Below are 24,676 nucleotides of genomic sequence, written 5' to 3' on the forward strand. Positions count from 1 at the left end.
GCCAAATCCTGACATTCCACATATGTAGTGCTCGATCAAGGGTGACCTTGAGGTGATCCAGGAGCCCATCTCTGTAGCCTGTAATATAAAAATAAAAAAAGGGAAATGTTTGTTAAATGGATAGTGAATTTTATTTATTTACTGTTCTGAGTTATGACAGCATCAATTCATTGATGCAGTGTTCTACAATGGGTTTTTGAAGTACCCGGTCTTGTTGTACTGTAGGCCTGTGTCACTGTTACAATTCTGTCACCCCCAAGATTCATGGTTCCTTTGATTGTCTAGAAATAGACAAGACTCTTTATTTATTTAAATAGAAAGTTATTGTAAATAAAAAGATTATGAACGCAAGGAATGTAAAGTATACCTTGTTTAGCTTTTCATATTGTTGCTCTATGAGTGTTACCAGTCACCTCAAACATGTGACCATGGAAGTAACCAGTATGACCTATGGTAGGCCTATGACTATCTTATTGCCTGGTGGACAGTGAGGAGTTACTGTGTATTTGAAAGCTGCCTGTTGAACAGTGAGGAGTTACTGTGTGTTTGAAAGCTGCCTGTTGGACAGTGAGGAGTTACTGTGTGTTTGAAAGCTGCCTGTTGAACAGTGAGGAGTTACTGTGTGTTTGAAAGCTGCCTGTTGAACAGTGAGGAGTTACTGTGTATTTGAAAGCTGCCTGTTGGACAGTGAGATTTTCAGGGGAAAGGTAAATTGGGTTAGGTTGAATTAGCTGTATCCCTGAAAACATTTGGTTGATGGCAGGGTGACTATAGGTTAATTGGGCAATAAAAGTTGATGTGACTCAAATTAACTTCATTGGCTGAATCCCTCCTGGTGATCAAGAGGGATCAGCCTGTTGTGAAGAAGAAAATTGACTACTTCAAATGGATATAGTGTCTCACAGTATTGAGGCTGTATTGGCACAGATACAAAGATAAATCCTCTCTCTCTATGGACTTTCTCCTAATGCAACAGTGCAGCCAATTAGCATTGTCCACTTTAGATACAATACCAGCAGACACTTGTTGATTGACCAGCTCTAATGAAGTTCCACCTCCAACATAACCACTATGCGGATATCGGCTTAAGCAGATATGATTGAATAGAGCCTTAAGGGCTGGATTAAAATCTTATCGCCCAAGTATCGAAACACCGGCGTTAACATTTAAAGGTAGTTTCTGATTGAGCCTACATATGTTGTTTACCCGTGAATGCCGTCTCCGTGACAATGGGAACATTGCTATTAATTTTCAATCTCGCTATAAAGCGGATCTTCGGCGCTACTGGTTGAATAGAGCCCTAGCTCTCAAACTCTAGGCGGCGTTCTGCCTTTTCCCGATTTACGTTTACTATGTTACGTCTAGTCTTGGACCATTGTCTTGTCTCCCTTGTAATACAGCTTTCGAAACATATGGCCCTTATAGCGAGAAAGAATACTTAAAATAAATTAAAATACACGTACTGTAGCAGATTTGAATAGATCCATACAGCTATGGGTGCCTCCATCCAACGAAACTGCACTTCCAGAATAGACAGCTAATTAGCACCATTCTCCGTTAAAGTGCTGTAACATGGCGGTATGCCCGTGTGTGGGGGGGGGACACTAACCCTATACATTTGTATCAATTCAACTTTTTGTTTTCTAGCTGATACAGATAATGTCCTTATGCTTCCAAAACTGTACCACATGTGATGCGTGTTAATGTTCAGACCAGGCATCTGAGCTCTTAAAACTCCCCCTACAAAATACGCCTTTGTCTAATGACTAGTGTAATATAATGCAACTGAGAGTCTAGGGCTAATAGAGCCCTAGATCAACCAAAAAGTGCTCAAATTAACACTGTAAAGTGTGTGTATTGAATCTTATCGGGTTTTGTATTGCTTGTAAATGTCATTCTAGAATGCGTATAGAAGCCTACAGCTAAACTATTCTTTGCTACGGTAGTTTACATCACATGCAGCGCGCAGACAGTAAAAACAACCCACAGGATAACCCTACCCGCACAGCCAGAGAAGACCGAAAAAATGGAAAGCAAAAAACATACCACAGAAAACCAGAATTTGACCCAAAAGATAAAAAATAGGGAGCTCAGAATCGTGAAAAACAGGGCACGAGTTAAATCAAATGTATGGGATCATTTTGGAGTAATCGTTAACGCTGACAAACAACATGTGGATGGATTCGCAGCATGCAAAAAGTGCAAGCGGGTGTTAGCTTATGACAGCCATAGAACAGGCACTTCCAGCTTGAAAAAACACATTGAGAAATGCACGGTAAGACGTCTATTGATTGCACAGTAGCAAATTGTAGTGCAAAACGCGGAGCTTAAAATGCGCAGCAGGAAGGACAAAGGTGGTTAGCTCGGGTTGTGGCCGTTGGTTCAATTCCACATGGTTCGGGTTGGGGTAGCAGTCTTTCCTAATGGCGGTTTGCAGTCGGGTCCGATAGATCAGTTTGTGCGGTTATGATTTTTATTTTATTTTGGGGGGGGCTCAAATTGGACTCGTTTATGTGCGTGTGAGACTTAACATAAAATGCGTGCTATTGTCAAGCAGAATGCTTGATTTATTATTTTCAAAATGTTGCTTTTGTATGTGTCGGCTATGTGGAGTGGTGAAAACGTTTACCTTTAATCCCAGCACATGTGCAATGAAATGTCGCAGATCCAGACGGCCACCAAAGACTGCAGTTGATAGCTCAAACGATGCTTCCATTACACTAAGAACCAGCAGTTGTGAGATATGGAATGTAGAAGCAGAGACCGTAAAAAATATAGAAGTCACACGTGGAGATATTTCAATGAAATATCTTCCGAAAGTGTGACATGCAAGCTGTGTGCGGCTGCTCTGAAGCGGACGAGCGGTAGCACAACATCCACGTTGAGACATTTAGAAAGGATCTGTCGCTAAGACATATCAAAACGCAGCGAGAGCTGATGGCGACCGTTAGAGGTAAGAGTCCTGGAAGTATTTTATTTAATTCTTAGGCAAACTCATTAAAAAAAGTGTGATATCTGGACTGGTCAAAGACACGTTTCTCTTGCTCTTTATTACTCAGAGGTTGCCATACATTCAGAATGCGTCATTAGTTTTGATCCCAAGTGCAGTTAATACGGTAAATAGGCGACGTTTGGTCATTCAAGATGAAGAAGCGTCGTGAAAGGGTTTACGCCGCACAAAATGTGTCCACGAAAATAAGACCACAAGTGGGATTTTTGTATGGAGGTCAGTGGGTGTAGATTTTGGTCAACGAAAGTTGCTTGCTACTTGAGGCGTATTTGATCGAAACGAAGTTTAGTAATGGTTAGGTTGTTACGAATGCACTGATAAGTGGACGCACGTGGCAATTTGGAGAGAAACTATCGGAGTTGTGCATCTTGTTCACACGCGGATCTGCCCTCTAATTTGCTAGAATGGTACCACCTGATCTAGCCTGTATTCCATATTTGAGGATATGTATTTCCATTGTTTGTGGTCACTCGACTATCTTGTCGAAATAATAGAAAATCTTTGGTCACTCACACCAGAGAGGAAGCGAGATGGTTCATTCACGTCAAAATCTGTCCGCGGGAATACAGCGATAAACCGACTACATTCCCGCCTTTGGGACAACTACTTCCATTGTTAGGGCGGAGGCCAAACCATCTCGTCATTATATACAGTATCTGCGCTCACATTCAACGCAGCTCTTTTGGTGAAGGTAACCCGTAGGTTACTCTGGTGGTTTGGTTGTTTATTTGTTCTCTTCATTCACAATGTCTACACCAAGTTCACCCAGCTTTGGTTCAGCTGTGTGGCACAGCTTCGACAGAATAGAAGCGGCACTGGCAAAATGTAAACACTGCGACCGGAATATCAGATGTAAAGGAGGTAGCACCAGTGGCATGAAAAGGCATTTAGAGTCTCGGCATCAGGTAAACTGGACCTCCGAAAAGGACTAACGTTACCAGAACAAATTTGAGACCTCCGTCTTTTCTGACGCTGTGCTGGTAACCAGACAAAAGCAATGGAGCTATAGATATTGGAGCGCCCAAGAGACCGCAGGTATAAGAGTCGGCACTAAATAGCTATACATTTTCTGATGTTAAGAGCTATATTTGAGACGACCAATGAGTTCTTGGAGTTATATTATATTAATTCATGACTAATCATGCGCACATTTCCGTTACATGGATTTGCGGATATACGCTTGTAGATGCCAGCCGGGAAAAAGTCTATTTTGCTATCTAACCGGTTATTCTTATCGATTTGACCTTCGGTTAAAACCGCACTCTAAATAGTGTTTTTTAACTTGCTAATTTGGCTTGTGCAGCAGAGATCTCAAGGAAAGGTTTTGACTAGATAAAATCTGTCACAATATAAAACGGAAGCGATGTGACGTGCTCAAAGTAGCACATCTTAGATGTATTTCACCAGAAAAGGCATTGATATGTGTATATGTCGGCTTTGCAAAGCAATACTCCGATACAACAACGGCAGCATGTTAAACCACATCAAATACAAGCACCCAGCCACCGTAACAGAAGCTTTGGGTCGTAAATCAAAAACGACCGTCGGGGTAAAGTAGAGAGCTATTATTATGATCATCCACTGTGTGTTAGTTTGTCCATTGGATATTAGTACATGTTATTAGCGTACCGGTAAAACTGAAATGAAATGCTGTCTCAAATAACCGCCTAACTGTCCCTTTTAATAGTCGACATACCCTAATGTAACCATTTAAAATAGGCTACTCTAATCATTCCAATCCCAATGTAAAAGGCAAATACAGTTTAGCGGTATTGTTAGGTGGCTTTAGGACCATGTGGACGCCTAGAAACATGAGGTAAGGCTGTTTGTACAGCTAGATGGGTTAGTTGACTACATCACCAATGATGCAGAGATTCAATGGGCAGAAGTCCTTATTTTGTGTTTCTGGATGGCCAGATTGCTAGCATCAATAAACTCCGTGTGGGGAATCATAGCTTGCTCATTTCTGCCAGTTTTATCTCGTTCTTGATACCATAATATTGCAAAATTTCACTAGCTACGTAACCATCGCTTCTGTGTGGCACAGTAGTCTAAGGCACTGCATCTCAATGCTAGAGAGGTCACTACACACCCTGGTTCGATTGGGAGTCCCATGGGGCGGTGCACAATTGGCCCAGCGTCGTCTGGGTTAGAGTTTGGCCAGGGTAGGCCGTCATTGTAAATACGATTTTGTTTTTAACTGACTTTCCTAGTTAAATAAATAAAACCAACAACTAACAATGTATATGAGACAAGTGCTCATTGTGCAAGCGTATTTGTTTCCAATAAACATTGGAGACAAAATAAAGTTCACATGTTTTCGACAATTTAAGCCAACCCCGTTGGTTTTGCCCCATAGTTACTAAACAATGGCTGGCTTTATGGAGAGTAGGGTTCGACAACTATTTTTCATTGAGATCAGCTATTGGTGCTTTGATTTGTCGCTATGTGACATTTTGCCATTGCTGCGATGACGTCACACCACCAATTTCCCTTGCTGCAGTCCCTGCCGACGTGTTTTAGTGGCTAAGTAACTGCTGTTTGATGTGACATCAATCTAAACGAGTTTTAATCCCGGTGCTGAGCGAGTTCATAGCATCTAATTAATTATTGTGTGACATGTTAAATCCCATATTGACTGAGGTGAATGAAGCTACAGAAAGGTGATAATGCCTGGAGTCCATTTTGTATGTTTTTACTGTGCTCTAAATTATATTTGGGGGGGGTAAAAAGTAAATTAAAGGCTCAATTAGATGCCTGTCTCTAATACACGGCGGTTGTGTTCAGTGATTGAAGTAAATAAATGCCCGGGTTGTTAATTGAAGTTTTACGGGTAGTCTATAAAACCACCCAACAAAATCTTCAGGGACAATATGTACAATTTTAAAACAAAAAACAGCTCAACCACTTGTTTTGGTATACATCTGGTGGGCGACGATATACTGAACAAAAATATAAACACCTCATGCAACGATTTTACTGAGTTACAGTTCATATAAGTAATTGTTTTCTAGGCCCTAATCTATGGATTTCATATGGCTATGCAGGTGTGGCGTTGTGACAAAACTGCACATGTTCGTGGCCTTTTATTGTCCCCACCTGTGTAATGATCATGCTGTTTAATCAGCTTCTTGATATGCCACATCTGTATGGTAGATGGACTATCTTGATAAATTAGAAATGCTTACTAACAGAGATGTAAACAAATTTGTGCACAAAAATTGAGAGAAATAAGCTTTTTGTGCATATGGAAAAATAGATGTAAAAAAACAATTGGCTCATGAAACATGGCACCATCACTTTACATGTTGCATGTTATATTTGTGTTCGGCGTGTTGTGCTCGCTAGTGCTTTCTGCTGCATAAATTCACATGGTTAATAGTCAATCTGATTTGGAACATGACATACCATAATGTGTTTTGTTAATGGTTATGTGGTATGAATGATTTTTCAGTCGTTGAAGTACAGCAAAAGAGAAGCTGCAATAAAGGAAGAGAAGACGCAGTCCAAGAAGAGCACACGTGAGGATGAGGAGCCACACCCTAAACGAGGGATGTCAAAGTGGGTACTTTAATTTACTTTTACCAGGTTAGTGTCATTGAGATCTATTTTGCAAGAGACCCGGCCAAAATAGCAGCACAAAAAACATGTACCACAAAGCGCAAAGCACTGCAGTTTAATAATGTCAGTTTACTCATTGGTTTTGGTAGGAGGGGTTCAACTAGGAGTCAACACATTGACAGCGCCACAATTCAGTGTATCATGTTTATTGGAAGTTTAAACAATGGTAACACGTTTGTGTAGGCCTATTGTATTAGATTGTCAGAGACCATAATCAAATCTGACAGACTAGTTATATATTTAGTTCATATAAAATGTGTGATTCTAGTTTTTTTTAAATGGCCAAGCCTTTGCCAGACTGTACATTGTGTTCTAATGGTTTAACTTTGTATTTCTGTGTTCTTAATGTTCTTAACATCTCCCAGGCAAGAACCCAATACTTCAGAGGTAGCCTTGACAGAAGGTTGGTTTCTGTTGTTGTATTAAGTTTCAATCCAAGATGCCCTGTGTAGTCAAATATGTGGACTTTCAGATTGTCTCATAAGAAGAATATTGTGGTTATGTCTCTCATATACTGATTATTTTATGCTGTAGGTGGAGCTCCAGAGCAGTTTGAGTTTCAGTATGGACTTGAGGGACCAGCATTTGAGAATGGGGAGGTGAGTTGGGAAAGCGTTGCTCAAACTCTTGTAGTTAGCTGCAGTTAGCCTGGGTCCGTTTCTGTTATCATTCAACTTCTTGTCACTCCATAAATGATGCTTGGCATGACAGAGTGGCATGATGGCACAAACAGATCTGGGACCAGGCTAAGCTACAGCACCTTTGCTCCTCATTTCTTCTACTCAAACCTCTTCCTTTCTGTCTGGGCAGTCCTCCAAGAGCCATCTTTCCATCATCAAAGTAGAACAACTGGACTCCCTCCTCCCAGACCAAACAGGTGTGTGGGGGAGTTGGGACTACAGTGAATGTATGCACTAAACTAAACAGTGAAGCAAGTGAAAATAATTTGCGGTAGCATTTGGACTATGATTGATTTACCTACATATTTACATATCCAATGTACACTTAACAGGGGTTGACTCTTCCCCTTTCTGTTCCATCCCCAGACTCCAGCTGTGGTTCAGGGTCACCTGAGGATTCGGGGCCTCCTGGCTCATCTGGTTCTGGGTCCAATACTAGTCTGGCTTCACAGTTTTTCAAGAAGTGCCACCAGGCAGGCTGCACACAATTCATCTTCTCGGAGTTCGCCTCCCGCCTCAGCATCATCACTGAGAGGATTGCATCCCAGCAGGCCAGCGAGGAAGGTGAGACTGAACACTTGAGGAATAAAAGGACACTAAATGGAATGATACGGACGACTCCTTATAAGATAAAACAGTTTGGTACCGTTGTCGGCTAACTAAACTGGAGCATGCGCGTTTTCAAAGTGCACTTGTCAACTGTAGTACTGCTCCTTGTTGGACGAGTGCTTGTAATACACTTTCATGTTAGTGTCAGTATAGGGGTATGATTCTCACTTGGGGGTGCGAGAGGTCCCGGGTTCAAATCTCAGATGAGCCCCCACTATGTTACGTACGTCTCCTGGAGGAGGAAACAACTTCCTATGGAGTGAAAGAGGTATGTGATTGTAGGTGCGGTAACCATGACCGAGGCAGAGAATAGTACCGTTAACAGGGAATTTATTTCCTTAACACGGTAAATATGGGAAAAAGGGGCTGGAGGGAACCAAAGCAAAGGAAGTTCAAATCAAATTTTATTTGTCACATGGGTTAGCAGATGTTAATGCGAGTGTAGCGAAATGCTTGTGCTTCTAGTTCTGACAATGCAGTAATAACCAACAAGTAATCTAACTAACAATTCCAAAACTAATATCTTATACACAGTGTAAGGGGATAAAGAATATGTACATAAGGATATATGAATGAGTGATGGTACAGAGCAGCATAGGCAAGATACAGTAGATGGTATAGAGTACAGTATATACATATGAGATGAGTATGTAAACAAAGTGGCATAGTTAGTGGCTAGTGATATGTATTACATAAGGATGCAGTAGATGATATAGAGTAGAGTATATACGTATACATATGAGATGAATAATATAGGGTATGTAAACATTATATTAGGTAGCATTGTTTAAAGTGGCGAGAGATGTATATTATATTTCCCATCAATTCCCATTATTAAAGTGGCTGGAGTTGAGTCAGTGTGTTGGCAGCAGCCACTCAATGTTAGTGGTTGCTGTTTAACAGTCTGATGGCCTTGAGATAGAAGCTGTTTTTCAGTCTCTCGGTCCCAGCTTTGATGCACCTGTACTGACCTCGCCTTCTGGATGATAGCGGGGTGAACAGGCAGTGGCTCGGGTGGGTGTTGTCCTTGATGATCTTTATGGCCTTCCTGTAACATCGGGTGGTGTAGGTGTCCTGGAGGGCAGGTAGTTTGCCCCCGGTGATGCGTTGTGCAGACCTCACTACCCTTTGGAGAGCCTTGCGGTTGTGGGCGGAGCAGATGCCGTACCAGGCGGTGATACAGCCCGCCAGGATGCTCTCGATTGTGCATCTATAGAAGTTTGAGTGCTTTTGGTGACAAGCCGAATTTCTTCAGCCTCCTGAGGTTGAAGAGGCGCTGCTGCGCCTTCTTCACGATGCTGTCTGTGTGAGTGGACCAATTCAGTTTGTCTGTGATGTGTATGCTGAGGAACTTAATACTACCCTCTCCACTACTGTTCCATCGATGTGGATAGTGGGATGTTCCCTCTGCTGTTTCCTGAAGTCCACAATCATCTCCTTAGTTTTTGTTTACGTTGAGTGTGAGGTTATTTTCCTGACACCACACTCCGAGGGCCCTCGCCTCCTCCCTGTAGGCCGTCTCGTCGTTGTTGGTAATCAAGCCTACCACTGTTGTGTCGTCCGCAAACTTGATGATTGAGTTGGAGACGTGCAAGGCCGTGCAGTCGTGGGTGAACAGAGAGTACAGGAGAGGGCTCAGAACGCACCCTTGTGGGGCCCCAGTGTTGAGGATCAGCGGGGTGGAGATGTTGTTGCCTACCCTCACCACCTGGGGGCGGCCCGTCATGAAGTCCAGTACCCAGTTGCACAAGGCGGGGTCGAGACCCAGGGTCTCGAGCTTGATGACGAGCTTGGAGGGTACTATGGTGTTAAATGCCGAGCTGTAGTCGATGAACAGCATTCTCGCATAGGTATTCCTCTTGTCCAGATGGGTTAGGGCAGTGTGCAGTGTGGTTGAGATTGCATCGTCTGTGGACCTATTTGGGCAGTAAGCAAATTGGAGTGGGTCTAGGGTGTCAGGTAGGGTGGAGATGATAAGTTAGTCCTACCTACCTGTTCTTAACGCCACCTGGCGCGCTAACCAAAATACAGGGGGTGGTCCGCACAGGTATTAGTCCTTTTGGCATATGTAACCGATGTGAAATGGATAGCTAGTTAGCGGGGTGCGCGCTAATAGCTTTTCAATCGGTGACGTCACTTGCTCTGAGACCTTGAAGTAGTTGTTCCCCTTGATCTGCAAGAGCAGCGGTTTTTGTGGAGCGATGGGTAACGATGCTTCGTGGGTGTCAGTTGTTGTGTGCAGAGGGTCCCTGGTTCGAGCCCAGGTAGGGGCGAGGAAAGGGGCGTTAGCTAAACTGTTACACATACCTCAGAAGTTACGGCTACAAAATACTTTACAACAAATTTACCAGACTAACAACCAACACAGCACATACAAAGAAGCTCTCTCCTAACAAAGGAACACTGGCTTTTCAAGCTGCAGAAGGAGTCAGTAATTGCAGACAGCTGAATCCCCTGACGAGGGCAGGGTCAGAGCTCCAATCAGTTGCTTGGAATTCAGGAAGCCAGCCTGAAAAACACACAAACAAACCCACAACACAGAACCTGGGAAACGTAACAATATTAACCTAATTAATTTCCTGTGTTCACAGATTTCAACCTCACCCTGAAAGTGCTGGAGGCCTCTGGGATGCTGCCAGAGATCTTTACCAAAAGAGATCAAGGTAAAGTATTTTAACAACATGCACGGAATAAAGTCCCCATAAGTTAGCTCCTCATCGGAATTCTGGCTCGGAAGTACAAGTAACCTTGCCTGACACCTGAAGAATATCTTCCTGAGCTAAATCAAATCAAATCAAAAAATCAAATTTTATTTGTCACATACACATGGTTAGCAGATGTTAATGCGAGTGTAGCGAAATGCTTGTGCTTCTAGTTCCGACAATGCAGTAATAACCAACAAGTAATCTAACTAATAATTCCTAAACTACTGTCTTATACACAGTGTAAGGGGATAAAGAATATGTACATAAGGATATATGAGTGAGTGATGGTACAGAGCAGCATAGGCAAGATACAGTAGATGGTATCGAGTACAGCTAATGCCTAGGTGTAACGGATGTGAAACGGCTAGCTTAGTTAGCGGTGCGCGCTAAATAGCGTTTCAATCGGTGACGTCACTTGCTCTGAGACCTTGAAGTAGTGGTTCCCCGCTGCTTTTGTGGAGCGATGGGTAACGATGTTTCGTGGGTGACTGTTGTTGTGTGCAGTGGGTCCCTGGTTCGTGCCCGGGTATGGGCGAGGGGACGGTCTAAAGTTATACTGTTACATAGGCTTTAGCTCGATGGGCTAACATAGTCATGTGGCATGCAGGAGACCCTCCGGGCTCGTACCCTGATCGGTCACACCCACTGGCCAGTAGTCAGACAGAGAACTGCTGTCACCTTGATGCCCTGTTTTTTTTCCCTCCCTTTTTCCAGAAATGGAGAAGAGACTGAGGGAGCTACAGAGAGAGACTGTAGCGGTGAGGACTGCCAGGTCTGCCATGAGAGATGCTTGCGCCATGAGCTTCACCTCATCATGACGGAGCACCGCTGAAGATCAAAGCAGTTTTATAAAGGTGTTTATAACCAGGGCCTGGGTTTTCTGACAACTTGACTGAACTAGGAAGGTATAGGACTTGGAGTTTTCCCTGGTCCAATCCCATCGTCAGGAAAAACAGGCCCTCCTTTTAACCAAAATGTAAATATTTCAAACCTTTTGTATTTGACATATTTTTCTACCCATGTTCAAACTTAAACTCTGATATTTGACTCTGATATTTGAATGCAGTTTTTCACCCTGGCCACTAACTTGAGTGGCATGTTATACCTTATAATCTTTTGACAGACATTGGTTCTGAGGTTATTGGTGATGTTTTGATGTTAGGTGATCCTTAGTCTACCCCTCTGTACTGTATGTTATATGCTCACTAACCCTTAACAGACCAACTATATCCTAATATACTGAATGTGCAAATTAGTCAACTTTTTTGACGGTTACTATGTCCACTAGTACTATAAGATAAATTATTTAAAATACACTAATATTGTATACTTGAGTGTGAAGTTGAGACCTGTGATGTTCTGAGAATGAATTAAATGTATGTAAATGGATTGTGATTATTTCAGATTAAAAAATGTCCTGAACATGACTTTTTATAGTAAATGGTACAAATTACAAGGTTTCTGCACATGCTCTACAGTGAAGGGAGAAAACTAAGTGGCAAAGATGATTTCTCAGAATGTATTGTTATACCAGAGTTCCCCAACTTTTATGAGAAAAACATATTTAAACATTTTCGTTTGACATAAAACACCCGGAAATGCGCTCCAATTGATTTTAATTTAAATATGTTCCCAACTATTCATAAGCTTAGAGACACGTGATGGTAAAACGTCAGCAAGGTTTGAAATTGCAAGGTTTGAAATTAACCGCAGACAACGTATGGTCGTGTGTGCCAGCGGTTTGCTGAAGTCGTGAACAGAGTGCCCCATGGTGGCGGTGGACCATTGCATTTTATCGATGGAAATTTGAATGCACAGAAAGACCATGACGAGATCCTTTTCTTTTAGGGCGTCTTTGACCAACAGATGCATATCTGTATTCCCAGTCATGTGAAATCCATAGATTAGGGCCTAATTTATTTCATTAGACTGATTTTCTCATTAACGTAGTAAAATCTTAAAACATTGTTGCGTTTGTATTTTTAAGTATAGTTGACGTTTACTGTTGGCAGTGCACAATGCCCTCTTGCACCCCCCAAGTAGAATGAAACTAAAACCACACGGATACTTGCCTCGACAACATTTCTGAAGAAGCGAAACCGGATGCCCAGCCAACACGGAATTTCTTAGTGGCAGACTTGACTGAGGTTGGCGCGAACAATTTTCTGATTTGGGAAGTTGTTGCGAAAGATAATACACGAACACCTGCAGGATGGCTACCGATCAACATGGCAAGAAAGTCCAATGCGTACTTTGTCTAACGTCCGAGGAAAATCGGACAACTGGACCGTTATCAACGAAAGGTTCTATCACCGCTCATCAGAACTGCTTGGTAAGATGAAAAGCTCTATTGCTGCGACCTGTTATTGAAACGACACGGATAATTTTGCTTTGGTTGAAGATTTTGGTGCTGATAGGCTAGCAAAGAGAACTAAAACGAGTTAACAGGGTTTTCCAAACTCAGTCCTCTTGACCCCAAGGGGTGCACGTTTGAGTTTTTTCGCCAGCACTCGAGATCCCCAATGGATCGTTTTTGTGTGTTCCCTAGCACTACACAGCTGATTAAAGTAATCATCAATATTTGATCATTTTAATCAGCTGTGTATTGTTAGGGCGTGCACCCCTTGGGGTCCAGAGAACCGAGTTTGGGAAACACTGAGCTAACAAGCTATGGTGGACAATATGGGGCCGCGGGGTTTCTAAACCCAGAGATGCAACATCGCGAGAGTTCCGGGAACGTTAGCGGAACTTACCGGTTTAGGAAGGCAATTGGGTGTGTTAGGAAATTCACTCTGCAAAATTGTAATTATCTCCTCATGCCTTTTGCACACAATGTATATAGACTCTCTTTTTTTCTTTTTTCCCCTACTGTGTTATTGACTTGTTAATTGTTTACTCCATGTGTAACTCTGTGTTGTCTGTTCAACCTGCTATGCTTTATCTTGGCCAGGTCGCAGTTGTAAATGAGAACTTGTTCTCAACGGGCCTACCTGGTTAAATAAAGGTGAAATAAATAAAAACTCTAGAGTGCGCTCTGAACGAAAGCTCTGAATTTACGAACGACCAGAGCGCACTCTAGAGTGAATTTACTAACACACCCAATTGCCTTCCTAAACCGGTAAGTTCCGCAAACTTCTCAATCCTAAAGCCCATTTAAATTTTTGTAAAAAATATATATTAAAAAAACTTAATATCGAAGGAGTCCCTTTGATTTGACAGCGTGCACATGCGCAAGACGACCATTATGCCTTTGCTAGACAACGTCGCCATGACAATGCCTACGAGTGTGATCGAGGGTTTTCTATTGGAGGAGCAGTTTTAGCCCATCTTCATACTGCACTGTTTTTGGTGGGGCTCTATTTGGGCTTGGTTACGATAGGAGACCACTAAAGAAGAGACCACCTTTACAAATTAAATAGACTGCATGGCTTTGTGGTTTACTTTCCCATTTAAATTCTCAATGCTGTTAGCCCTAGGCAAAGGTCTTCTCTGGCCTAGGTTGGAGATGTGGGCCAGTTATGTGGGGGTAATACTGAACGATTAACCGACAGAGTTAGTTGTTATTAAACAACTAAGTAACGGACGTCGATTAAATTGCTTGAATTCCATTTAGTTTGTTTTATTTTTATTTTTTTTGTGATCCCAACGCGCCTTTTCTCTAGAGAAATCAACTCATTCATGAGAGAAATCAACTCGAACCATGTGGGACGCTGAGCTCCAGTACCGCTTGCCATGCAGTAGCAGAGAGAACCGTTTCACTTGGGTAGCTGAAGTGGAACATTTATTTGGTCTTTCTTCTGACACCGACTAGCATAGAGGCCCTGGATGTCAGGAAGCTTGGCCCCAGTGATGTACTGGGCCGTACGCACTACCCTCTGAGGCGCCCTATGGTCGGATGCTGAACAGTTTACATACCAGGTGTAGATGCAACCTGCCAGGATGCCCTCTATGGTGCAGCTGTAGAACTTTTTGAGTATCTGGGGACCCATGCCAAATGTTTTCAGTCTCCTGAGGGATAATAGACATTGTCATGCCCTCTTCATGACTGTCTTGGTGTGTTTTGACCATGATAGTTTGTTGGTGATGTGGACACCAAGGAACTTGAAGCTCTCAACCTGCTCCGCTACAGCCCTGTTGATGTTAATGGGGGCCTGTTCGGCCCTCCTTTTCTGTTGTCCACGATCAGCTCTTTTGTCTTGCTCACGTTGAGGGAGAGGTTGTTGTCCTGGCACCACACTTCCAGCCTATAGGCTGTCTCATCGTTGTCGGTGATCAGGCTTACCACTGTTGTGTTGTCAGCAAACTTAATGATGGTGTTTGAGTCGTGCTTGGCCACGCAGTTGTGGGTGAACAGGGAGTACAGCAGGTTACTTTGGCGTTCTTGGGCACAAGGACTATTGTGGTCTTCTTGAAACATGTAGGTATTACAGACTAGGTCAGGGAGAGTTTGAGTTTGAACATGTCAGTGAAGACACTTGCCAGTTGGTCCGCGCTTTGAGTACACATCCTGGTAATCCTTCTGGCCCCGCGACCTTGCGAATGTTGACCTGGCGAAATTTCTTGCTCACATCAGCTACGGAGAGCTGTTTGGCTGCTACTGTCTGAGCAGAGAGGAGATGACTTTAAGGAATTCAAAATAATAAAGTAATCAAATAAAAACAAAGTAATATATACAACTTGAAACATTGTATTAGTTCATAGTAATTTCCTAATCTATTTATGTCTACCCCAGGGTTTCCCCAAACTCAGTCCTGGGTGTCCCCCAACTGCTCCCCAGTGGCATAGCGGTCTCAGGCACTGCATCTCAGTGCTACAGACCCGGGTTTGATCCCTTGCAGTATCACAACTGGCCGTGATCGGGAGTCTCATAGGGCAGTGCACAATTGGCCCAGCATCGCCCGGGTTAGGGGAGGGTTTGGCTGGGGTAGGCCGTCATTGTAAATAAGAATTTGTTCTTAACTGTCTTGCCTAGTTAAATAAAGGTTAAATGTAAAAATTAATTGTGCTGAGCGATTACAGTACTTTTCTAGGTCGTTTTGGTTTGACCAGAGTTTCCCAAACTCGGTCCTGGGGCCCCCACCGGGTGCACGTTTAGTTATTTGCCCTTGCATCACACAGCTGATTCAAATAACCAACTATGACCGAGTTTGGAAACCCTACATTAGGGGAAAAATATACTCGTCAGCAGAGCGGAGAGAAAATCCCCCACCCCAAAACATCCTCCCGCGGCCATGCATTCCTTATGAGTTTAGTACAACTATCATACACACTCAGAACCCCCAAAATAACATGCATGGCCGCCCAAAAATAACATCCATTGTTTGTTTGTAAACAATGTAATTGTAAACAAACACTGAATGGCTTCAAAACATGGTTAAAACTAATGTTTATCTCATGGATGGTCAGTCCTCCCATCCACAGCTCTGTGAATTTGATTGTTTACCTAACATTTAGACCTATTATGTGTTTTATTTGTATTTTTGAGGGGGATATACGTGTTATGTAACCACACAAATTCATAGATGCAAGGACTGACCATCTATGATAATCCCAGATTGTTGTTTGAATCCTAGATTGCCCCTGTAACTCTCTGCTCTGTGTTGTCTGAATTGCAGCTGTATTCATCAGGGATTATTTGCAAGAATTCGCCAGAGTTTGACGACTTGTTTGGTTTCTCTGTGGAAGACGTCCTTAACGAGTTGAAAAGGGGAAACAGACTGGTGAGGTTATTTTATTGTTTCCTTTGGTTGTTTGAAGGAATTAAGTCTGTTTTCGTCGGATCAACTAGTTATGTATGGTGTTTAGTTTAATCTAATGTGGCCATTACAAAACAAACTGTTACTTACAGTACTTTTTCTCCTACCCAGAATTGTTACAGATGTAAGAAGAAGGGTGCCACAGTGGGATGTGAGGTGAAACGCTGTAAGAAGTCCTACCACTACCCCTGCGCTTTGCGAGATGGGGCCCAAAACGTCGATGACCACACAGAAGAGAAGTTTACGTAAGTGCGAGGCACAAAGTCTTTTCTTTCTAAACAACTGGGAAATATATTTTTCAACTTCATTCCAAATGAGAGGTGGTTCTCACTTACAAATTTAAAGGGATACTTCAGGATTTTGGCAATGAAGCCCTTTATTTATTTAGTAGAAATTTTGCAAGATTAATTATTTTGAGATGCACCATCTTGTTTTCAAGTGTCCAAATGAAAAAGCAAAACAAACAAACAATAATTATCTACTTCCCCAGAGTCAGATGAACGTGTGGATGCCATTTTTCATCTCTGCGTGCAGGTGGAAGGAAGTTGCATACTAAGGTTAGCGCAATGCGCTACCATAGACTTTCAGTCATTGCGCTAATGATAGTTAGCATTGACTCGCGAAACTACCTCTAGCTTCCTTCATACTGGGTACAGAGACATACAAATGGCATCCATGAGTTCATCTGACTCTGGGGAAGTAGATAAAGGGCATGAGCATGTTATTAAATGGGTCTCTATGACTGTCTCTGTGTTTTACAGGTTGTACTGTCTGAAGCATAATCTGGCGATGGCAGGTGAGTTGGCTGGTTCATGCCTGTAGGCTACCTGAGTAACTGTTACTATAGTAGACATCAATTAATTTGTTTATCCCAATATCCATCTGGTTGTGTTTAGTTGATTTAAATACCTATTCGTCCATCAGGGCAAATCTTCCTGGCTTTGTACACAAACACGCAGCCTCTGCCGGTCCAGCTGGCAGTACCAGCAAAAAGCTGTAAGTTAGAGGTTTTTCTTTAAATTGTTAATGTGTGATGTTTCTGTCTCAACACAGCAACCAATGAAACAGTGAGTAGAGCTTTGTCTACCAACGGTGATTCAGACACAACGATGAACAACAATGGAGAAACGTCGCCCAAGGTCTATATTCCACCTACTGTACTGTAATAACACACATACAGGACCATTGTGGAATGGATAGTTAATAGCTAGGCCTATATATGACTGATTACCTGGTCACCATCATTGAACCACATCATCCAGCTAAATTTGTAAGTCGCTCTGGATAAGAGCGTCTGCTAAATGACTTAAATGTAAATGTAAATTCTGAGAAGCAAAAACAAATAAATGAATACATTTCCGTTCCCATTTCCAACTGTTTTGTCTGGTCTGTGAGAGGAAAGCCTCAGTCTAGAGCACATCGATAGTGGCATTGTCAAGTGAGTATGAGGAGGCGCTTTTCATTCCAAAACAACATCTTTGCTCCTTAATTTCTATCATTAATGTCAGTACAATGCTTTATTATTTAGTTGTGAGAGCCTGGCATGTCTGTCTTTGTCACGTAGGTTGTATTGTAAAAAGCATCAACCACAGTCGTTGCAGAAAGAGCGGAAAGGTGAGTCATTTGTCTCCATTGACTCACATCAACATAGACTTGACTTCTCCTTTGGTTGTGTTTCCCTGTAGTTTAAAGATCAGATTTATCATGTAGAAATGTATGTTTCAATTGTAAAGGACTTGATGCAGTGGCAGGACCCTCATCTTCCCATAGTGACTCCAACATGTCTAGTAAACGACGGCAGAAACAAACACCCAAGGTGTGTATTTAACTGTTGAGAATGGATGTGTCTTCAGTTAAGAAAGTCATGGAATATGCTCATGTAATCATATATGATAATATCATAGTGAACCGTAATCTCTTTGCTTTTTCTGTTGGAACAGAGACGGTTGAGCTGCTCGAGCACGTAAGTATGGAATTCATGTATGCATGTTGAAGTTGGGTGGTCTGTTTCTTTGATGCTGACCTGCCCTGTTCTGTTTCGCTTTTTGAGTGCATGTAGCTTTATTAACATTCTATGTTGTCAAAAAGTGAAATATATAAATATGTCTCTTTAATTCTCTGGACACTATTTTTCTGAACACTGTGCCAAGTTGTTACTTTTTCTGTCACAGACCGGAAGTGAAATCATCAAAAAAGTCCAGAATGTGGAGCAAGAGAATTCAGAACGGTTTCTCAGACTCAGGTTACTTATTTCTCCTGTAGGCTCCCTTTTCATTACCTTGATTGTTGTCGATTTATATTTATACTGAACAAAAATGTAAATGCAACATACAACAATTTCAAACATTTTACTGAGTTACAGTTCATATAAGGAAATCAGTCAATTGAAATAAGTTCATTAGGCCCAAATCTATGGATTTCACATGACTGGTCAGGGGTGTAGCCATGGGTGGGCCTGGGCCATAGGCCCACCCAATCAGAATGAGTTTTTCCCCACAAAAGGGGTTTATTACAGACAGAAATACTCCTCAGTTTCATCAGCTGTCCAGTGGCTGGTCTCAGACAATCCCACAGGTGATGAAGCCAGATGTGGAGGTCCTGGGCTGGCATGGTTACATGGGGGCTGAGGTTGTGTGACCAGTTGGATGTACTGCCAAATTCTCTAAAATGACGTTGGAGGGGGCTTATGGTAGAGAATTAACATTAAATTCTCTGGCAACAGGTCTTGTGGACATTCCTGCAGTCAGCGTGCCAATTGCACACTCCCTCAAAACTTGCTACAGTGCTACAGAGACACTTGCTACAATGCTACAGAGACATCTGTAGTATTGTGTTGTGTGACAAAACTGCACATTTTAGTGGCCTTTTATTATCCCCAGCACAAGCTGCACCTGTGTAATGATCATGCTGTTTAATCAGCTTCTTGATATACCACACCTGTCCACTGGATGGATTATGTTGGCAAAAGAAAAATGCTCAATAACATGGATGTAAATACATTTGTGCAAGACATATGAGAGAAATAAGCTTTTTGTGTGTATGGAACATTTATGGGATCTTTTATCTCGAGAAACACTTTACATGTTGCATTTATATTTTTGTTCAATATACAGTAGTTTTTTACAAAGACGAGTGATGCATTGCATTGATTAGTATTTGTGTATGTTCTGTAACAGACGGAGTTGTGAATGGAATTGACATGGAGTTAGCCCCTTTGGAGTCTGATCTAGAAGACAGTGTGTTGTCTGAACACAGGTAATGATGATGGTGCTCCAGTCTGGTATCAATAAAACTACTGCTTAGTCTGATGGGTATGAAAACCCAATCATGACACATGTTATCTTTACAGTGTTGATGTGGTTCCTGTGTAGACCAAATATTCTAGAAGGGGGGGGGGGGGGGGGGGATAACAGTTGCCTGCCTCTGTATTGTACAGTGACGTTAGAAAAATAATATTGCTCTCTTACATCCCAGAAATCATGCTGAGGCTCTCACCGGAGGTAAAACATTTCAGGGTACACACACACAGCATATTGCCAGGAGGTTTAATATCAAACCTGATAATAACAAAACCACTGTGGTTTTCCTCAGGATGTCAGCCAGAACCTGAACACAGTGACGACAGCGATGGGGACGATAGCGATGGGGACGATACAGTCATAGACTCAGTGAGTTACACAACTCTGACTATTCTTGTCCAACACTTCCTGTGGCATTACTGTGTCTCTATCCTGGTCCTAAACTATTGGTTTGATCATTACTGTGTCTCTATCCTGGTCCTAAACTATTGGTTTGATCATTACTGTGTCTCTATCCTGGTCCTAAACTATTGGTTTGATCATTACTGTGTCTCTATCCTGGTCCTAAACTATTGGTTTGATCATTACTGTGTCTCTATCCTGGTCCTAAACTATTGGTTTGATCATTAGTGTCTCTATCCTGGTCCTAAACTATTGGTTTGATCATTACTGTGTCTCTATCCTGGTCCTAAACTATTGGTTTGATCATTACTGTGTCTCTATCCTGGTCCTAAACTATTGGTTTGTCTCTATCCTGGTCCTAAACTATTGGTTTGATCATTACTGTGTCTCTATCCTGGTCCTAAACTATTGGTTTGATCATTACTGTGTCTCTATCCTGGTCCTAAACTATTGGTTTGATCATTACTGTGTCTCTATCCTGGTCCTAAACTATTGGTTTGATCATTACTGTATCTCTATACTGGTCCTAAACTATTGGTTTGATCATTACTGTATCTCTATCCTGGTCCTAAACTATTGGTTTGATCATTACTGTATCCTGGTCCTCTATAAACTGGTCCTAAACTATTGGTTTGATCATTATTATCCTGGTCCTAAACTATTGGTTTGATCATTACTGTGTCTCTATCCTGGTCCTAAACTATTGGTTTGATCATTACTGTGTCTCTATCCTGGTCCTAAACTATTGGTTTGATCATTACCGTGTCTCTATCCTGGTCCTAAACTATTGGTTTGATCATTACTGTATCTCTATCCTGGTCCTAAACTATTGGTTTGATCATTACTGTGTCTCTATCCTGGTCCTAAACTATTGGTTTGATCATTACTGTGTCTCTATCCTGGTCCTAAACTATTGGTTTGATCATTACTGTGTCTCTATCCTGGTCCCAAACTATTGGTTTGATCATTACTGTGTCTCTATCCTGGTCCTAAACTATTGGTTTGATCATTACTGTGTCTCTATCCTGGTCCTAAACTATTGGTTTGATCATTACTGTGTCTCTATCCTGGTCCCAAACTATTGGTTTGATCATTACTGTATCTCTATCCTGGTCCTAAACTATTGGTTTGATCATTACTGTATCTCTATACTGGATGCTGAGTCTCAGAGTCTGTTGCTGCCTGTGATGTGGTGTGTGGTGTCTGAAGAAACCTCTCAGGACACAAACCTCTCAGGTAACGACTCACCTTCTACAAATCAAATTTATTTATATAGCCCTTCGTACATCAGCTGATATCTCAAAGTGCTGTACAGAAACCCAGCCTAAAACCCCAAAAAGCAAGCAATGCAGGTGTAGAAGCACGGTGGCTAGGAAAAACTCCATAGAAAGGCCCAAACCTAGGAAGAAACCTAGAGAGGAACCAGGCTATGTGGGGTGGCCAGTCCTCTTCTGGCTGTGCCGGGTAGAGATTATAACAGAACATGGCCACGATGTTCAAATGTTCATAAATGACCAGCATGGTTGAATAATAATAAGGCAGAACAGTTGAAACTGGAGCAGCAGCACGGCCAGGTGGACTGGGGACAGCAAGGAGTCATCATGTCAGGTAGTCCTGGGACATGGTCCTAGGGCTCAGGTCCTCCGAGAGAGAGAAAGAGAATTAGAGAACGCACACTTAGATTCACACAGGACACCAAATAGGACAGGAGAAGTACTCCAGATATAACAAACTGACCCTAGCCCCCCGACACAAACTACTGCAGCATAAATACTGGAGGCTGAGACAGGAGGGGTCAGGAGACACTGTGGCCCCATCCGAGGACACCCCCGGACAGGGCCAAACAGGAAGGATATAACCCCACCCACTTTGCCAAAGCACAGCCCCCACACCACTACACTCCTTACTATCCCTACTTATTAGTTTAGTCTTGGAAAAGCTTTGATAATGCAGACAATTTTTTGTTCTCTCTCTCCTCTCAGTGTGCAGTTCTCAGCCGTGTTCTGCGGCTAGTCCTGGTTCACCTGTCCTCTCTGGTCGACAGGGCAGCTCTCTCACACCTGGTCCCATCTCACCTGTCCTCTCTGGTCGGCAGGGCAGCTCTCTCACACCTGGTCCCATCTCATCTGTCCTCTCTGGTCGACAGGGCAGCTCTCTCACACCTGGTCCCATCTCATCTGTCCTCTCTGGTCGACAGGGCAGCTCTCTCACACCTGGTCCCATCTCATCTGTCCTCTCTGGTCGACAGGGCAGCTCTCTCACACCTGGTCCCATCTCACCTGTCCTCTCTGGTCGACAGGGCAGCTCTCTCACACCTGGTCCCATCTCACCTGTCCTCTCTGGTCGACAGGGCAGCTCTCTCACACCTGGTCCCATCTCATCTGTCCTCTCTGGTCGGCAGGGCAGCTCTCTCACACCTGGTCCCATCTCATCTGTCCTCTCTGGTCGACAGGGCAGCTCTCTCACACCTGGTCCCATCTCACCTGTCCTCTCTGGTCGGCAGGGCAGCTCTCTCACACCTGGTCCCATCTCATCTGTCCACTCTGGTCCACTCAATGTCACCAACACACCTACTCGTACCAGTCCACCAGTCTCACCCGTCCCGCCTGATTGCTGTTTCACCCCTGTGTCCTCTCCACACTCTGTATCCAATCATCCCCTGGCTGGGCCCGGAGGACTAGGTTCACCTATTGGTTCTGGCTCTGACTCTGCAGCCAGCAGAGTGTTCTGGAGAAGGTGTAACGAAGCAGGCTGTACACAGTCCATCTTCACCACCTTCTTCTCTGACATGGTCAGCATCTCCAATAGGATCCTGTCGGATAACGCCAGTCAGGAAGGTGAGTGGCACGGTTGGGTTGTATAAAATAAAACCAAATGAATCCATGTTGGGAGCATATTATCAGAATCTGTGACTTTGTTTCTCGCTCTCAGATTATGATCTCTCTCTGAGAGTGATGGAGGCTTCTGGAAAATTATCACAGATGCTCTCAGAGCAGGAGAGAGGTGAGAATTGGTGGTTTAATTATTGGTGTACAGGAGTTTTCATAGCATTGTGTGAATGTTAAATCTAATGTATTCTCCCCCTTTGTTCAGAGTTTAAGAAGAAGCAAATGGAGTTACAGAGCGCTACTGCAGCCATAAGGGATGCCAGGTCAGCCCTAAAGAGATAAGGAGCCCTGCCAGGTCAACTACAACACCCATAATCCACCTTCCCTCATTCAGTTCATTGGCATCACAAGATTTTATGGGGTGCATTATGCAGCCATATTGAGAATTTGATTTCACAATAGTTTATGTAGATCCACTTTCTTACCTTGTCAATATTATAAATCCCCCCCCCCCCCCCCCCAAAAAAAAAAAAAAATACTTTTGTTGTTTATACTGTATGTTCAAACTCCGAGACCGAGAACCAATTATGAAACAAGAGGCTGACATTTTGCTTGCCAGTAACAAAAGGATGTTTTACCTTTAAACAATATATATTTTTATATAAATATATATTTCTCTGAATAGATCCCAAAAAGTGTTGCTATTGTGTTGATAGCAAGTATACAAAACATTAAGAACACCTCTTTCCATGCCATTGACTGACCAGGTGAATCCAGGTGAATGCTATAATCCCTTATTGATGTCACTTGTTAAATCCACTTCAATCAGTGTAGATGAAGGGGAGGAGACAGGTTAAAGAAGAATGTTTTCGCCTTGTGACATGGCTTGTGTATGTGTGCCATTCAGAGGGTGAATGGACATGGCAAACGATTTAAGTGCCTTTAAACGGGTAACCACCCAAATGACAGCCAGCCAATCATACTGGTTTGTGTCAAGAACTGCAACATTGCTGGGTTTTTCACACTCAAAACACTTTCCCGTGTGTATCAAGAATGGTCGACCAATGGTCAGCCAGCTTTACACTACTATGGAGTCAACATGGGCCAACATCCCTGTGAAACTCTTTTGACACCTTGTAGAGTCCATGCCCTGATGAATTGAGGCTGTTCTGAGAGCAAAAGGGGGTGCAACATCTTCTGTACCTAGAACTTCTTATGATCTACATGATTAGGGTTTAGAGTTATTCCTAAATCCTATGGGTAGGAACAACTTGCATGTGTCTAATTGCTCATCCACTTCTTTTAACCGCACTGTTACATGTTCGCACACTTTTTATTCATTCAGTAATAAATGAAGAACCAAACTTGTCTGCGGCAGATTAGAGTTCCCTTATTCCATCTTATTCTGAGGTGATAAACACCACACTTGGATTTGAACCATGAACATTCTGCATGGTAACCGGCATGTTATACCCTCCACCTTTTACAACTTTTACTTTACTACATTCCTAAAGAAAATGTACTTTTTACTCCATATATTTTCCCTGATACCTAAAAGTACTCGTTACATTTTGAATGCTTAGCAGGATAGGAAAATTGTCTAATTCACATACTTATCAAGAGAACATCTCTGATCTGACGGACTCACTAAACAGGCATAATTTACCAAGCGGTTGTGAGTGTTGGAGTCTGCCCCTGGCTATCTGTCCAAAAACATAAATGGTGCTCTTTGCTTAATAAGGAATTAGAACTGGTTTATACTTTTA

The 24,676-nt window shown here is 42.7% G+C and overlaps 3 protein-coding genes across 11 annotated transcripts in view; 2 read left to right on the plus strand and 1 right to left on the minus strand.

Moving 5' to 3' along the window:
* The window catches only part of LOC135519461 (keratin-associated protein 4-3-like), a 1,005-nt gene extending 583 nt beyond the window's left edge, over positions 1 to 422 (minus strand). Inside the window, exon 1 of the mRNA XM_064944695.1 lies at positions 407 to 422. Within this exon, the coding sequence (XP_064800767.1) occupies positions 407 to 422 (16 nt within the window). The remainder of the gene's footprint in view (positions 1 to 406) is intronic.
* Positions 423 to 1,773: 1,351 nt separating this feature from the next.
* LOC135519038 (uncharacterized) lies at positions 1,774 to 12,052 on the plus strand. 7 transcript variants are annotated; one of them, XM_064944072.1, is made up of 8 exons: positions 1,779 to 2,275; positions 6,465 to 6,571; positions 6,997 to 7,034; positions 7,166 to 7,230; positions 7,442 to 7,538; positions 7,678 to 7,875; positions 10,512 to 10,583; positions 11,340 to 12,052. In XM_064944072.1, exons 1-8 carry the CDS (start codon positions 2,027 to 2,029, stop codon positions 11,441 to 11,443), a joined length of 930 nt encoding a protein of 309 aa, XP_064800144.1. In that variant the 5' UTR covers positions 1,779 to 2,026; the 3' UTR covers positions 11,444 to 12,052. The 7 variants fall into 7 exon arrangements, 6 of the variants coding, with proteins under 6 accessions (XP_064800144.1, XP_064800145.1, XP_064800147.1 ...); XM_064944073.1 differs by having other exon boundaries at positions 1,786 to 2,275; positions 7,442 to 7,508; XM_064944075.1 differs by lacking the exon at positions 1,779 to 2,275 and adding an exon at positions 2,689 to 2,953.
* A 574-nt stretch (positions 12,053 to 12,626) lies between these two features.
* LOC135519040 (mucin-5AC-like) lies at positions 12,627 to 24,278 on the plus strand. Of its 3 annotated transcripts, none has more exons than XM_064944078.1 (16): positions 12,627 to 12,957; positions 16,241 to 16,345; positions 16,493 to 16,626; positions 17,143 to 17,177; positions 17,435 to 17,520; positions 17,974 to 17,995; positions 18,115 to 18,197; positions 18,322 to 18,344; positions 18,553 to 18,623; positions 19,558 to 19,636; positions 19,856 to 19,881; positions 19,973 to 20,049; positions 21,237 to 21,318; positions 22,065 to 22,919; positions 23,014 to 23,085; positions 23,176 to 24,278. In XM_064944078.1, exons 1-16 carry the CDS (start codon positions 12,838 to 12,840, stop codon positions 23,250 to 23,252), a joined length of 1,947 nt encoding a protein of 648 aa, XP_064800150.1. In that variant the 5' UTR covers positions 12,627 to 12,837; the 3' UTR covers positions 23,253 to 24,278. The 3 variants fall into 3 exon arrangements, with proteins under 3 accessions (XP_064800150.1, XP_064800151.1, XP_064800152.1); XM_064944079.1 differs by having other exon boundaries at positions 21,246 to 21,318; XM_064944080.1 differs by having other exon boundaries at positions 21,252 to 21,318.
* The last annotated feature ends 398 nt before the right edge of the window (positions 24,279 to 24,676 follow it).

This window comes from Oncorhynchus masou, chromosome 29 (genome assembly GCF_036934945.1).
Source record: "Oncorhynchus masou masou isolate Uvic2021 chromosome 29, UVic_Omas_1.1, whole genome shotgun sequence".
NCBI classification, from domain to species: Eukaryota; Metazoa; Chordata; class Actinopteri; order Salmoniformes; family Salmonidae; genus Oncorhynchus; species Oncorhynchus masou.